Raw genomic sequence first — 13946 nt, 5'->3', positions numbered from 1 at the left:
CATCTGACGTTGCGTGAGAGGCAGTGTATGTTGGTGCAATTTGTTGCCAGTATTGTAGATTATCTTAAATTTCGAGATTGTACCTATGATCCCATGATTCAAAGTTGTAATGCGCCACTACACGATTTATCTGCTGCATTTTTTGCTATTTTGGTGAAATTCCACACTAGTCCTTTTTGTTTTGTTTTGAATCCACTTTAAGTAGACGATTGTAATCTTCAACATCAATGCAAATTTATTTAGAAACTCGTACAAAAAAATCCTCCGTTGTGTGTATGAGTAAACCTGATCAAATCTATTAGTGATGAAAATGGCTTTCTCCCTTTGATGAGGCAATATTAATGAAGAAATGTGATGTTTGGGTGGTTTCCTAAAAAAAAATTAGGATTTTTGGAGGGATGGGGATTTTTCCCCAAAACCAGCGATAAGTGACTTAGGCAGCAAACTAAACTGATTTCTTTTGTTGGATCTTGATTTAAATTTAATCTAAATCGAATTCTTGCTAGTGTGGCAAACGAGATGCAACCCAAAATGTTACCCGTGTAAATCCAACACGCAATAATGCGTATAATAAACATTTGATGGATCATAGTTGTTTGTGAATTCATTATAATCCTTTGAGGATTATATATCAGACCCCTAATTTCATTTTTAATTTCATCATGAAAAGTTCCCCACCCGTGGATTGCTCATTCTAATCATCATCTCACTATAACCTGCGGTTAGAACCTACTTCAAGGGGATGTTTGTGTTTATAACAAAGCAGATCTAAAAAGCAGAGCACGCGATTCGCTCAATGAAGAGTTTATTCAATAATAAGAAATTCCTTTTGCCCTGTGATCGAAATGGCGCACCCCACGGGCGATTCACCCCCTCCCCCACCACCACAACCACCACTAGCGCTCATCCCACTGTCCAATCGCAAATTTTCCGTCCCACCCCTCGCAGTCCCACGGCTGGTATGTTCACGCATACATCCCACGTGAAGTGCCATAATGCAGGCACGCGGAGACGCAGGGACGGCCTCTCCAAATTGCGCGCGTCTTTCCACCGACTTGCAAAGCATTTGGTGGATGGCTCAAATCCGTGTGACGTGGCCGTGGGCCGTGACTCACGGGTCTCCACGGGGGCGGCTCCCACGCTTGAGAAACTCGCGGGAATCCACTCACTTATGTAGTTAAGGTATATTATCCACCCACTGTTATGTAACTTCAACACTGGTACATGATGTGACGGCCACGGAGCTCAACGTTGGATTTTTTTTAATTTTTTTTTTTTTTACACCCAAAATTTTTAGTTTCCAACAGTATGATTACCAATAAGATTAGTTTATGGTAATTAAAAGTTAAATAGAACAGAGCTGTACTTAAAAAGTACTGTACTTGAAAAATAAAAACGTACATGAAAAGTATTAAGATGTCCTCTTCTCGATTTTAATAAAAAGTTGAAACTGTAGCTACAACCTTCATTTAATTGACTTGTATTTCACATTTGAAATGGTTTAAAGTTTGTTTTTAATTTGGGGATTCTTTAATGAGGATAAGTGGATTAGAAAATGGATGGCTGAATGGATAGATGGTTTCTTTTATGAACACCGAATTTAAATAGCCACATACAGTAACTTTGTCTTTATGATAGGAAGGATGTTACAGCTCTTAAAGGGCCAGTAGTGCTTGATCACTGAACAAAATACTGCAACTGTTACATTATGTTGAAATTATTTAAAGGGACACAGTGCTTGATTTATATATATATATATATTTTTTCCCCCCACCCCCATGCAATTTTGTCACTGAGTTTGTGAATTATTTCTTCAATGAGCATGTTCACAATGAGCATGAATTTGTAACAAACAAACAAAAAAAAAAGCTTGCAGTATCTCTACGTTATTAAAAGACACTTTCCAATTATGGTACAAATTTGACCAACAAGCAGAGATTCTGAGTTCTAATTTTGAAAAGATTTAACAGGTTTGCACTGTGACTGATTGTAACTTTTGGGTGTAACTTTTGGCACCATGTGAGGTGGGTTCCAACTCAGCCACTACCCAAATGAGAATAAGCACTATAGATAAAGGGCATTTTTGAATAATCCATCCATCCATTTTCAACACCGCTTATCCTGAACAGGGTCGCGGGGAGTTGCTGGAAATGCCAGCTGACTTTGAGTGGAAGCATAAACACCCTGAGCTGGTCGTCAGTCAGTCGCAGGGGACACATAGAGACTAAGGACCAATCACACCTATCGTATGCTGCCCGCACACACCGCTGTCCGGCATGTGTGTCACTACATCATCAGCGACTCATTTTTGTATAATGTAATTAAAAATTACATTGCATTATTATTTTTATATTATTATTTTGCATACATATTTGAACTTTTTCTAAATTCTTTGCCAGGTGCCTGTCCTATCTATCCATTTTAAAAATCAGATGTGGCTTTTGAGCCAGGCACAGCTCCAGGAATTTTCCATTCCCAGTGCTAAAGGGAAACTTGACCAATACATAAGGGGCCAAGAAAATAAGTTATTAAATATACATATGCAGTTTACAGGTTGGCTGTGTGAGACAGCATACAAGGTATTATTATTTTGATACTTAATCAGATGCCATTGATACTTGCATTTTTAATGTTGATATACTGCCTAATAGAATGAAGGAAAATGAATATGGAGTCTGTGTTGCTTTAATGCCTCAACAACCATGTCAATATGGAGTTGTAAAATCGACTTGTCAACTAGTCGACCAATAAGTTCAACCCGTAATTACCACAAACATATTTTTGGGATTCATTTTAAGATGAATAGTTTTACCAAGGACTATGGTGTTTGTAATCTGCAGTGTTACCAGGAAGCAGGTGGAAGAGCAAAGGTGGAGAAGCAGTTTGACCAACACGGTTGTAATGCATACGATCACGCAAGTTACATCATGGTGTTTTTACCACACTTAAACTCACATCTATGTGCTTCGTTCATTTTCTATTTCACAATGGGAGAAACAATGCGCACCAAATGACCTTAAGCGTATAGACACACACGGAGGGCCTCTCCCGTGCTGGAATTTCCTCCAGTCAGGGATCCAAGAATCACGTGTGCTCGTGTATTTACCGGATTCTATCCACGTGCGGGAGCAGATAGGCCACACCCCCTGTACGCGAAACTGTGCCCCCCGCCCACCGGGGTTCAAAAAGCCTCTGACTACCACCGGTGTGGGAAAACTTGAGACGCTATCAAAAGCCATCTTATAACTCTGTAGCTATTCTCGCAAAGTTGATTTTTTTTCCAAGGCTAAAGCCAAACGATTTCGACTGGCTCAGAACAGGGCTTCAATTGGACCACTCTCGACTGACAATGTAAGTAAAGTGATTTAGTGTGTTTTTCAGTTTGCTATATTAACTTGAAGTTCGTGATATGTTGTCTACTTTAAAAGTTGCTCAGTTGGCGTGATGGCAAAATTATTTATTTATTTGTGCATGATGGCAAAAGTACGAATGCCTTCCACTGGTTGAGTGACTTAGTAGTACCGGTATACTATAAAGCAATTTTGTGTTTGGTTTGTCACAAAAGACTTACTTTCCACTGTTGTTATTCGACGAAGGGAGTGTGTCGAGCAAGTTGACAGCTCATAGCCGGCCGACACGAGTTTTGGACTCACGTGTACCGGCATAGTAACTGGGCGGGCTCGTCCTCTCCCGCCACAGCCTTGAACCACCGTTTGTCGGTGCCGCCCATCGAACAACCCCCTTACGTCATTTCCGCTTCATGGGAAAGCTTATTGGAGGGTGCAGTACTTATTTAAAATGTCACATTACTTTCAGATGGATGCGGAAAATTATTTAATAAGTAGGTGGTTGTGTTAAAACTAAATTTGTCAAACGTCAACCCCAGTTTAAGAGTTCCATCCATCCTTATACAGTAGTCACTGTCCCAGTTAATTCCTTTACACGGAACTTAAATGCCTCTTTTCGGCACACATATTTATCCTGCTTCTTTTTTACCTTATTCTATTTCTCTACCATAATGATAAACCTGGTGTACAGGAGCAGTTGCATTTGTCTTAAATACTGTACGTTTGGGAAAATCTTGAAAATGGTTGGGTGAGGTAGGTTAGTTTGAGTCCAGTGCGTACAATCTATATATCGTGTTACTGTTGCAGAGTCTGTTTCAACGTGTTTGGTTTAAAACACGTGAGAATGTTCTGGGCTTCAAATGAATGAACCTCAGTTCCTGGAAAAATGCCACAGTGTACCAGACTGATTTGACTCCACCGTGTGGTCAAACTGTATAATGCAGGTTCTCTCAGTGACTTTAGCGAATTTCCCAAATTCAAAACCCATTACCAAAACATTTTTGTTACTCTGCAAGTGCCAATTCTAAGATATTTTTATATTTTAGTCTTATTAGATCTCATCAGGGCCACACAGTGGGAAGTACTTGGTTCGAATCTCCGCTCCGGCCTCTCTGCATGTACGCCTTGTGCCTGTGCGGGGTTTCTTTGCCTGTGTTTTACCATTTTAGTTTAACTGAAGTTTCTAAATTGTCCATAGGACCTGCCCAACCCTTCCTGGATGGGTGTAATAACTCAGGAGATGGAGTACATTCCTTCCTGCGTATCTTTTTAGAGTAAAATGTACAAAATTTACCCCGTCGTCAAATAGCTTATCATGATCATCATGATAATGTTGCTTTATTCGCCCAATTTAACTTGTCCCTACACGTCCCCCAAAGTCTGATCTTCACCAGTGGACCATTCCACTCCCTTCAAGGCAGATGGCCTGAGAACACCACCTAGTGGTGGATTTTCTCACCTGCAGTCAAGCAACGTTTGCATGAGAACGTGCCCTCACATGTCTGAGTGAGATTGTGTCCGGGCATGTACTAGTCACGTTCACGTGGGAGGGTCCAGAGACCTGTGACTCACTTCTGAGCTTTATAAATAGATTCCCAGGATCACCAGTCTCAGATGCTCTGTTGTACTCACTCAGGAAGCTTACAACAATGGTAAGACACTTAAAAAATATATATTTTAAACTCTCAAGGCACAGGTACGAATTTGCTTTAGATTGGATTTAGGAAGCAAAAGTGTTGTTGATGAAGAATCCACTTGCTGTTTTAAGCAAATTGTTTTCAACGCATTGCTAGACCTGTTAATTTGACAACTTTATGCATGTCTTTTTAGTGCAGAATGATGGCAAACGTCAAATGGATCCTGAGTCCTCTGGGAAAAGGCCCCACACGGCGTAACCTGTTCGGCCCAGTTGACAAGGTGCAGCTGCGGGCAGATTACCAGGCCGCCCTGAGGAAAGACCTGGACGAGGCATCCCGGCGCTGGGGTTTCGACTTCATGTCTGACCAACCTCTGGTTAGCGGCGATTTCCAGTGGGAGGGCGTTCCCGGCGCTAAGGTGCCGCTGCTCTACAGATCCTGTGTGCTGGGCAAGGCAACGAGTCAAAGGGCAACGCAGGTGACGGTTAGCCCCAAGAGGGTCAAGGCGGCGCCGGCAAAGAACGAGAACGAGAAGGAGAATGTCCCTGAAAACAACTCTGAGAGATGTCCTGTCAATCTGGAGAGAACTCCAAGGAAGAAGGAGAATGGAGGACTCAAGAGGAAACAAACTAATATTACAGGTACATTTTCAAGATGTAGCCTTCACTCAGATTATTTAATGTCCACTCGAAACGAATTTAATAAATTACATCAATTCATAGACGCTAATGTTCTCACCATCTAATACTACTCCAGAAGTCTGAGGAATTATCTGTGTGCATTATACTGCCCCCAGGTGGCCACGGCACATACCAATTAAGCATGAAATATGGGAAAAACTGTTTAATACTTTTACCTTCTATTTAATTGTCATAACTGTATGTTTCGATAAGGTACAATATTATAGAGTTTTTAAAAAAGTTTAATTGGTTTGAGTCTTTCTGCTGTTTGAATTGGTGAGATTTGCCTTCTAATTTCCCCCCTCTCTCTTTCTCAACAGACTTCTATCACCCCAAGAGAAGATTCGTCGATATGCGTATTAAATCGGGCGAGTGATCTCTCCGCCACCCCCCCATCTGGGCTGCGTTCCTGGAGGAGTGCCAGTATTCCAACCGATCCTCACAAAAACACTCAGGAATGCCAAGTTGGACACAGACTGCACAGTTGCTCCTAGGGAGACAACTAAGGGACCTCAGCCGTTGTGTCTTTAAGGTTAATTTGGGGGGCTGTATTCATTGAAAACATGGGGTGGGGGATATTAAGGTATTGAACTGCAGAGATTACGATTAATCTCGGTACCGGCGGATTGATACTCATTTGGATCAAGTGGATGTCCTCAGTGTCGAATGACTTATTCCGTCTGCATTCCGCTCCATTCAAAAGGCAGTTTTTACGTCTCTGCCACACGGAATAAGAGAAATGTAGGATGACCATTACTTGAAACACAAGATACCATCAGGCTTCGCGCCAACCTGCCTCAACCAAATCACCAAATGACAAGGATAAAACGTCCTTTGGCTCCTCTTCGCTGGAATCCACATACATGTACATTTTTTTTCTACTTTGTTGTTGTTAGTCATGATGATCTTTATTGTTCTGTTTTTGTTTTTTTTTTTCCACCCCAAAAGCACTTACTGTGTGTTATACTTTATATATCCTGTCGACCGATGCAGAACACATGCTTGAAGTGTACTTATGGGCTCTATGCACATTTGCTTTGCTTAGACTAGATGTGATCAAGCGTCATGATGTTATTCCATCTTGTGTTATATAATTAAAGCGACCTAGCCCCCAATGTGTACCAGATAATGTAGTGTGGTACACATTAAGAAATGATTACAGAGTTAAAAAAAAAAAATCTGAGTTATCTATTAGACTAGCTCTGTAAAGTAGCGTTATTGTAAACACATTGCGGTATTGCACATGCACTTCGTGTACTGGACCCGTCCAGTATTGACTGTCTTCTTCTTGGGATGTCCCTCGCTAGTCGACAATCACAAGATTGTTCTCAACCTAACTCGGCGTATTATTTACAAAGATCACATGAAGTGCCAAACCTCTCCCATTGCTCTAATGCATGCAATTTATGACACTAATGGTTGTTCTCCGCCTTGAAAAAAAACAAATGGTATGTCTTCATCGCTCTTCTATTTATGTCCGTCTTATGTTGGCGGTTCTGCTGCTAGGGCTAATTTGAACGGGTGTGGTGGTGGTGGTGGTGGTGGTGGTGGTAGTGGGGGGAGGATGTCACGTTAATGCTCACGAACTGACACCGTGAAGATGATGATGATGATGATGAGCCCAAATGTTGACTGCACTTCCTGTTTGATGCTCGTGCGCAGGTCCGTCTATACTGTTCTATGTGTAAAGCTATCAATGAAAAAAAATCTATCCCTTTATTTATTGTACTGCACCTTGTGTTGATTTACTTTGTTCAAGAATTACAAATGACAATAAAATGTCTGAATTAAATGTGTGTGCCTGTTGTCATATTCAATGGCTTTACTCGTTATCCATCCACAGGGTGATTGTGAATGGAACCGAGTGTGATCCAACACGCTCCCAAAAGAAAAAAAACATTGTGACTCATCAGCATTTGTTGAAAATAAAAAGAGGCTCCCTCGCCCCATCTTGTGCCTTCAATGTGATTAAGAAATCAAATTCAGTTTTAATTAGTTTTTTTTTTTAAGACTTTGTGTAATCAACTACAATTCTCAAACAAATGTTTGACTTTACTTCTGGACAGGCGTACAGCAATTGACAAAGATGAAAATAAAAGGGCATTTTCGCTATAATTATAATTTTATAAATGTAAGATGTTTGTAAGTTTTCGTTTTGATGAATGGATCTTTTTTTTCATCAGGGAAAATGTTTTGTTTTATCTTGTTAGTTTTCTTAATAAGAAAATGGGTTAGTTGAAGACGAAATAGTTGACAATTGTAGTTGCCCAAATGTTTCAGGTTCCTCACTCAAAACTATAAGTCATGAGTCATGGTCTCTTGGGCAACGTAGTACTGAGCATCACCATGGCAACCCCAAACCCCCCGATGAATCGTTTTTCTGCTTTTCATGTATCCCAGCGGTTGACCTGATTTCTGTCAATCCGACTTCTATTTTAAACACAGTTTTTACAACAGTGTCATCACGCTTGTGTCCTTGCTTGACAGCGATGGGGACCTGTTTATCTTAAAAGTGCCTAGTTGGGAATGATACTGTAAGTAATTCACCCGCACAAGTGGCTATAATACTTATTTTATTGGTTCATCATTAAAAAAAAAAATTGAACGTCTTAAAAATGAGTTTGAACCATCATTCGGCGAGCTGTAAGCAGATCTAAAATCACTCCCCGGTGAAATTCATGCTCATGATATTGATTTGTATAATGTTGTGCATGACACATAGTATAAGCATCTAATTAAATAGAATGGAAAGAATTTAATTGTTTGAGTAACATTATTAATTCATTACGGCTCTTTGTAGTGTGCGCCACATAGGGCAGTAAAATCCGATCCTAAATACTACTCCAGAAGTCTGAGGAATTATCTGTGTGCATTATACTGCCCCCAGGTGGCCACGGCACATACCAATTAAGCATGAAATATGGGAAAAACTGTTTAATACTTTTACCTTCTATTTAATTGTCATAACTGTATGTTTCGATAAGGTACAATATTATAGAGTTTTTAAAAAAGTTTAATTGGTTTGAGTCTTTCTGCTGTTTGAATTGGTGAGATTTGCCTTCTAATTTCCCCCCTCTCTCTTTCTCAACAGACTTCTATCACCCCAAGAGAAGATTCGTCGATATGCGTATTAAATCGGGCGAGTGATCTCTCCGCCACCCCCCCATCTGGGCTGCGTTCCTGGAGGAGTGCCAGTATTCCAACCGATCCTCACAAAAACACTCAGGAATGCCAAGTTGGACACAGACTGCACAGTTGCTCCTAGGGAGACAACTAAGGGACCTCAGCCGTTGTGTCTTTAAGGTTAATTTGGGGGGCTGTATTCATTGAAAACATGGGGTGGGGGATATTAAGGTATTGAACTGCAGAGATTACGATTAATCTCGGTACCGGCGGATTGATACTCATTTGGATCAAGTGGATGTCCTCAGTGTCGAATGACTTATTCCGTCTGCATTCCGCTCCATTCAAAAGGCAGTTTTTACGTCTCTGCCACACGGAATAAGAGAAATGTAGGATGACCATTACTTGAAACACAAGATACCATCAGGCTTCGCGCCAACCTGCCTCAACCAAATCAACAAATGACGAGGATAAAACGTCCTTTGGCTCCTCTTCGCTGGAATCCACATACATGTACATTTTTTTTCTACTTTGTTGTTGTTCGTCATGATGATCTTTATTGTTCTGTTTTTGTTTTTTTTTTTCCACCCCAAAAGCACTTACTGTGTGTTATACTTTATATATCCTGTCGAACGATGCAGAACACATGCTTGAAGTGTACTTATGGGCTCTATGCACATTTGCTTTGCTTAGACTAGATGTGATCAAGCGTCATGATGTTATTCCATCTTGTGTTATATAATTAAAGCGACCTAGCCCCCAATGTGTACCAGATAATGTAGTGTGGTACACATTAAGAAATGATTACAGAGTTAAAAAAAAAAATCTGAGTTATCTATTAGACTAGCTCTGTAAAGTAGCGTTATTGTAAACCCATTGCGGTATTGCACATGCACTTCGTGTACTGGACCCGTCCAGTATTGACTGTCTTCTTCTTGGGATGTCCCTCGCTAGTCGACAATCACAAGATTGTTCTCAACCTAACTCGGCGTATTATTTACAAAGATCACATGAAGTGCCAAACCTCTCCCATTGCTCTAATGCATGCAATTTATGACACTAATGGTTGTTCTCCGCCTTGAAAAAAAACAAATGGTATGTCTTCATCGCTCTTCTATTTATGTCCGTCTTATGTTGGCGGTTCTGCTGCTAGGGCTAATTTGAACGGGTGTGGTGGTGGTGGTGGTGGTGGTGGTAGTGGGGGGAGGATGTCACGTTGATGCTCACGAACTGACACCTTGAAGATGATGATGATGATGAGCCCAAATGTTGACTGCACTTCCTGTTTATTGACGCTCGTGCGCAGGTCCGTCTATACTGTACTGTTCTATGTGTAAAGCTATCAATGAAAAAAAATCTATCCCTTTATTTATTGTACTGCACCTTGTGTTGATTTACTTTGTTCAAGAATTACAAATGACAATAAAATGTCTGAATTAAATGTGTGTGCCTGTTGTCATATTCAATGGCAAAGATCACATGAAGTGCCAAACCTCTCCCATTGCTCTAATGCATGCAATTTATGACACTAATGGTTGTTCTCCGCCTTGAAAAAAAACAAATGGTATGTCTTCATCGCTCTTCTATTTATGTCCGTCTTATGTTGGCGGTTCTGCTGCTAGGGCTAATTTGAACGGGTGTGGTGGTGGTGGTGGTGGTGGTGGTGGTAGTGGGGGGAGGATGTCACGTTAATGCTCACGAACTGACACCGTGAAGATGATGATGATGATGATGAGCCCAAATGTTGACTGCACTTCCTGTTTATTGACGCTCGTGCGCAGGTCCGTCTATACTGTACTGTTCTATGTGTAAAGCTATCAATGAAAAAAAATCTATCCCTTTATTTATTGTACTGCACCTTGTGTTGATTTACTTTGTTCAAGAATGACAAATGATAATAAAATGTCTGAATTAAATGTGTGTGCCTGTTGTCATATTCAATGGCTTTACTCGTTATCCATCCACAGGGTGATTGTGAATGGAACCGAGTGTGATCCAACACGCTCCCAAAAGAAAAAAAACATTGTGACTCATCAGCATTTGTTGAAAATAAAAAGAGGCTCCCTCGCCCCATCTTGTGCCTTCAATGTGATTAAGAAATCAAATTCAGTTTTAATTAGTTTTTTTTTTTAAGACTTTGTGTAATCAACTACAATTCTCAAACAAATGTTTGACTTTACTTCTGGACAGGCGTACAGCAATTGACAAAGATGAAAATAAAAGGGCATTTTCGCTATAATTATAATTTTATAAATGTAAGATGTTTGTAAGTTTTCGTTTTGATGAATGGATCTTTTTTTTCATCAGGGAAAATGTTTTGTTTTATCTTGTTAGTTTTCTTAATAAGAAAATGGGTTAGTTGAAGACGAAATAGTTGACAATTGTAGTTGCCCAAATGTTTCAGGTTCCTCACTCAAAACTATAAGTCATGAGTCATGGTCTCTTGGGCAACGTAGTACTGAGCATCACCATGGCAACCCCAAACCCCCCGATGAATCGTTTTTCTGCTTTTCATGTATCCCAGCGGTTGACCTGATTTCTGTCAATCCGACTTCTATTTTAAACACAGTTTTTACAACAGTGTCATCACGCTTGTGTCCTTGCTTGACAGCGATGGGGACCTGTTTATCTTAAAAGTGCCTAGTTGGGAATGATACTGTAAGTAATTCACCCGCACAAGTGGCTATAATACTTATTTTATTGGTTCATCATTAAAAAAAAAAATTGAACGTCTTAAAAATGAGTTTGAACCATCATTCGGCGAGCTGTAAGCAGATCTAAAATCACTCCCCGGTGAAATTCATGCTCATGATATTGATTTGTATAATGTTGTGCATGACACATAGTATAAGCATCTAATTAAATAGAATGGAAAGAATTTAATTGTTTGAGTAACATTATTAATTCATTACGGCTCTTTGTAGTGTGCGCCACATAGGGCAGTAAAATCCGATCCTACGGACCAAAACGAAAAACAGTCACCATGACTTTCACAGATTCATCCATCCATGCATCATTCCATAACGTTAGTCCTTTTTTCGCAGCGGATAATCAAATGATTGCCAAGCTAACCTGTCCACCGTGCTACCCAATAAAAACAAAAATTTCCCACAATATATCCATTTTAAATCAAGACTTGTACAATTTGGCCAGATTGTTTGGATTGGGACTGCAGCCCCCCCCTCCGCCCCTCCACAGGCCCTTCTGTGCTCCCTCTGCCCCTCCCGCACCTCTACTCCAACAGCGGCGGCGCTACGCCTGCGCTAAACTCGCTCCCATCCCCACCCCCGCCATCATCTGCTCCTTTGCTCCCACCTCCATTACAGGACAGGACAGGCAGCATTTGCATTTGCACAGAAAGAAAAGAGGGGATGGGAGGGGAGGAGAGGGAAAGGAGAGAGAGAACAAGATCAGAGCGGCCGAGAGGGAGAACGGAGGCGAGGAGCCTGCGGATGTCGACGGCGTCAACCATGGAGCCGCATAGGACGTACTGAGGTGATCGTCAGCCAGGCGTCGGCTGAGGGTGAAGATAGGTGGAGCGGGGTGGGGTGGGGGGCTCAGGGGGAGGAAGAGGAGGTGAGGAGGAGGAGGAGGAGGTCGGGGGAAGCAGGAGAATGGGCCTGGAGCGCAAACCGCACAAATTGGATTAAAGCAGTATGGTAACGTTTCTCATTTGATTCCTCGTCCTCATCCTCATGTCCTCATCCACCCCCGTCGTGTCCCGCTGCTGCCGGTCCTGTGTCACTTCCATCCCCTCGCTTGCGCTACGAAAAGACACAGTCAGGTCACAGCGTCATCCTTTTGCTGCATTGTTGTGTCTTCGCAGTCATGCAGCATCGCACATGCAGCGCCAGCTTTCCAGCAGCCCCGCATCCCGCTTTCTCCCACCGGGGGTCGTCTGTTTTTTGTCATCACCATTACAACGTGTTTGTAACCTACTTTCAGGGGTGGTGGGGGGCGGATGAGGGGGTAGCGGGCTGTTAGCTAATGGCCCCTGAGAGCCATCAGAGCCATCAGTATCACGCCGCCACGCCAGTCAAATGCTGATAAATCCTCCCACTGACCCGTCCAGAGAAATTAGAGCACGGCATCCGAGATGTTTGGTGTCATGTGTCTCCCTGAGCTCATGTTTGCAGGCTCTGATTACACTGTTTTGACGTCAGGCAAGCGAGGGCAGGCGGGCATTAAAATAGATGCCATCTGCCAGGCCACCCATATACCCGTGTAGGGAATCCCCACTTGGACCGCTCATCACATTATTCGTCACCCAAATTATTCACAGCAACTTAACGTATGCACTGTGCGTATCCCAGGGGTGTCCAAACTGTTTTTTCTTACTTCGGGGACAACATACAGAAATTTTGAAGAATACAAGGGCCAAACAGCAATCTGTAATAAGATGGGGGCGGGGGCCTGGAATGGATCAAGAACATTTTGTTCATTTCAGTGGGGAAAGGTGATTCAACATCAGCGCCACTTTCTTTATCTCCTCGTCATCCTTTCAGCTGGACAAGAGCGAGGTGACAACTCTCAGCCTCCCTTCCACCGCCAGCCATGGAGGCTCTGACAGCAACATCAGTGCAGAGGGCGCGGCGGGGTCAGTGTCGGGCGGAGTGGCGGCCGGCGGCGGTGGCGAGGGCACCGCAGGCGGGGCGGGATGCGGTGAGCCCCAGCGGACGCGGGCTGCTCTGGAGCATCTGCAGCAGAAAATCCTGAAGGTGACCGAGCAGATCCGGGTGGAGCAGGAGGCCCGCGATGACAACGTGGCCGAATACTTGAAGCTGGCCCACAACGCCGACAAGCAGCAGGCCTCCAGGATCAAGCAGGTGTTTGAGAAGAAGAACCAAAAGTCGGCGCAGACCATCGCACACTTGCACAAAAAGCTCGAGCACTATCACAAGAAGTTAAAGGAGATCGAGCAGGTGAGTCATCGTTTCACACATTTATCGTCAAATGTAAACTCACAGGTCACATTAGGCAAAGCGAAGCAGGTTTATCAACAGTTTAAAGCTCCACTAGTTGACCCGAGTCTGCACGCTGTCAAAGTAAACATCAAACAAAAAATTATTACATGTTGTATTTTTAAAACAACCACACAACTTTGCTTTTAAGTCTGCTAGCTTAATGCTAACACACAATGGACAACACTATAGCTGGGC

The 13946-nt window shown here is 42.3% G+C and overlaps 2 protein-coding genes and 3 long non-coding RNA genes across 6 annotated transcripts in view; all 5 read left to right on the top strand.

The window, feature by feature from the left end:
* The first annotated feature begins 3190 nt into the window (after nt 1–3190).
* Nucleotides 3191–6484, top strand: cdkn1a (cyclin dependent kinase inhibitor 1A). Of its 2 annotated transcripts, none has more exons than XM_019880547.1 (3): nt 3191–3351; nt 5178–5625; nt 5985–6484. In XM_019880547.1, exons 2-3 carry the CDS (start codon nt 5184–5186, stop codon nt 6038–6040), a joined length of 498 nt encoding a protein of 165 aa, XP_019736106.1. In that variant the 5' UTR covers nt 3191–3351; nt 5178–5183; the 3' UTR covers nt 6041–6484. The 2 variants fall into 2 exon arrangements, with proteins under 2 accessions (XP_019736106.1, XP_019736105.1); XM_019880546.1 differs by lacking the exon at nt 3191–3351 and adding an exon at nt 4895–4999.
* Nucleotides 6485–6490: 6 nt separating this feature from the next.
* On the top strand, nt 6491–7539 carry LOC109522208 (uncharacterized). Its single transcript, XR_002169533.1, has 2 exons — nt 6491–7185; nt 7219–7539. It is a non-coding gene; the product is annotated as an uncharacterized LOC109522208 (long non-coding RNA).
* Nucleotides 7540–8719: 1180 nt separating this feature from the next.
* On the top strand, nt 8720–10228 carry LOC109522210 (uncharacterized). Its single transcript, XR_002169535.1, has 2 exons — nt 8720–9955; nt 9986–10228. It is a non-coding gene; the product is annotated as an uncharacterized LOC109522210 (long non-coding RNA).
* A 38-nt stretch (nt 10229–10266) lies between these two features.
* Nucleotides 10267–10820, top strand: LOC109522211 (uncharacterized). The gene is made up of 2 exons (XR_002169536.1): nt 10267–10424; nt 10458–10820. It is a non-coding gene; the product is annotated as an uncharacterized LOC109522211 (long non-coding RNA).
* A 1538-nt stretch (nt 10821–12358) lies between these two features.
* tmcc2 (transmembrane and coiled-coil domain family 2) overlaps nt 12359–13946 on the top strand; it is a 6771-nt gene continuing 5183 nt past the window's right edge. Inside the window, exons 1-2 of the mRNA XM_019880478.1 lie at nt 12359–12446; nt 13293–13709. Coding sequence (XP_019736037.1) covers nt 12444–12446; nt 13293–13709 — 420 coding nt within the window. The 5' untranslated portion in view covers nt 12359–12443. The remainder of the gene's footprint in view (nt 12447–13292; nt 13710–13946) is intronic.

Source organism: Hippocampus comes, unplaced genomic scaffold (genome assembly GCF_001891065.2).
Source record: "Hippocampus comes isolate QL1 unplaced genomic scaffold, H_comes_QL1_v1.1 scaffold68, whole genome shotgun sequence".
NCBI classification, from domain to species: Eukaryota; Metazoa; Chordata; class Actinopteri; order Syngnathiformes; family Syngnathidae; genus Hippocampus; species Hippocampus comes.
Note: the sequence above shows the minus strand (reverse complement) of the source record. Positions and strands in the feature narration are given on the sequence as shown.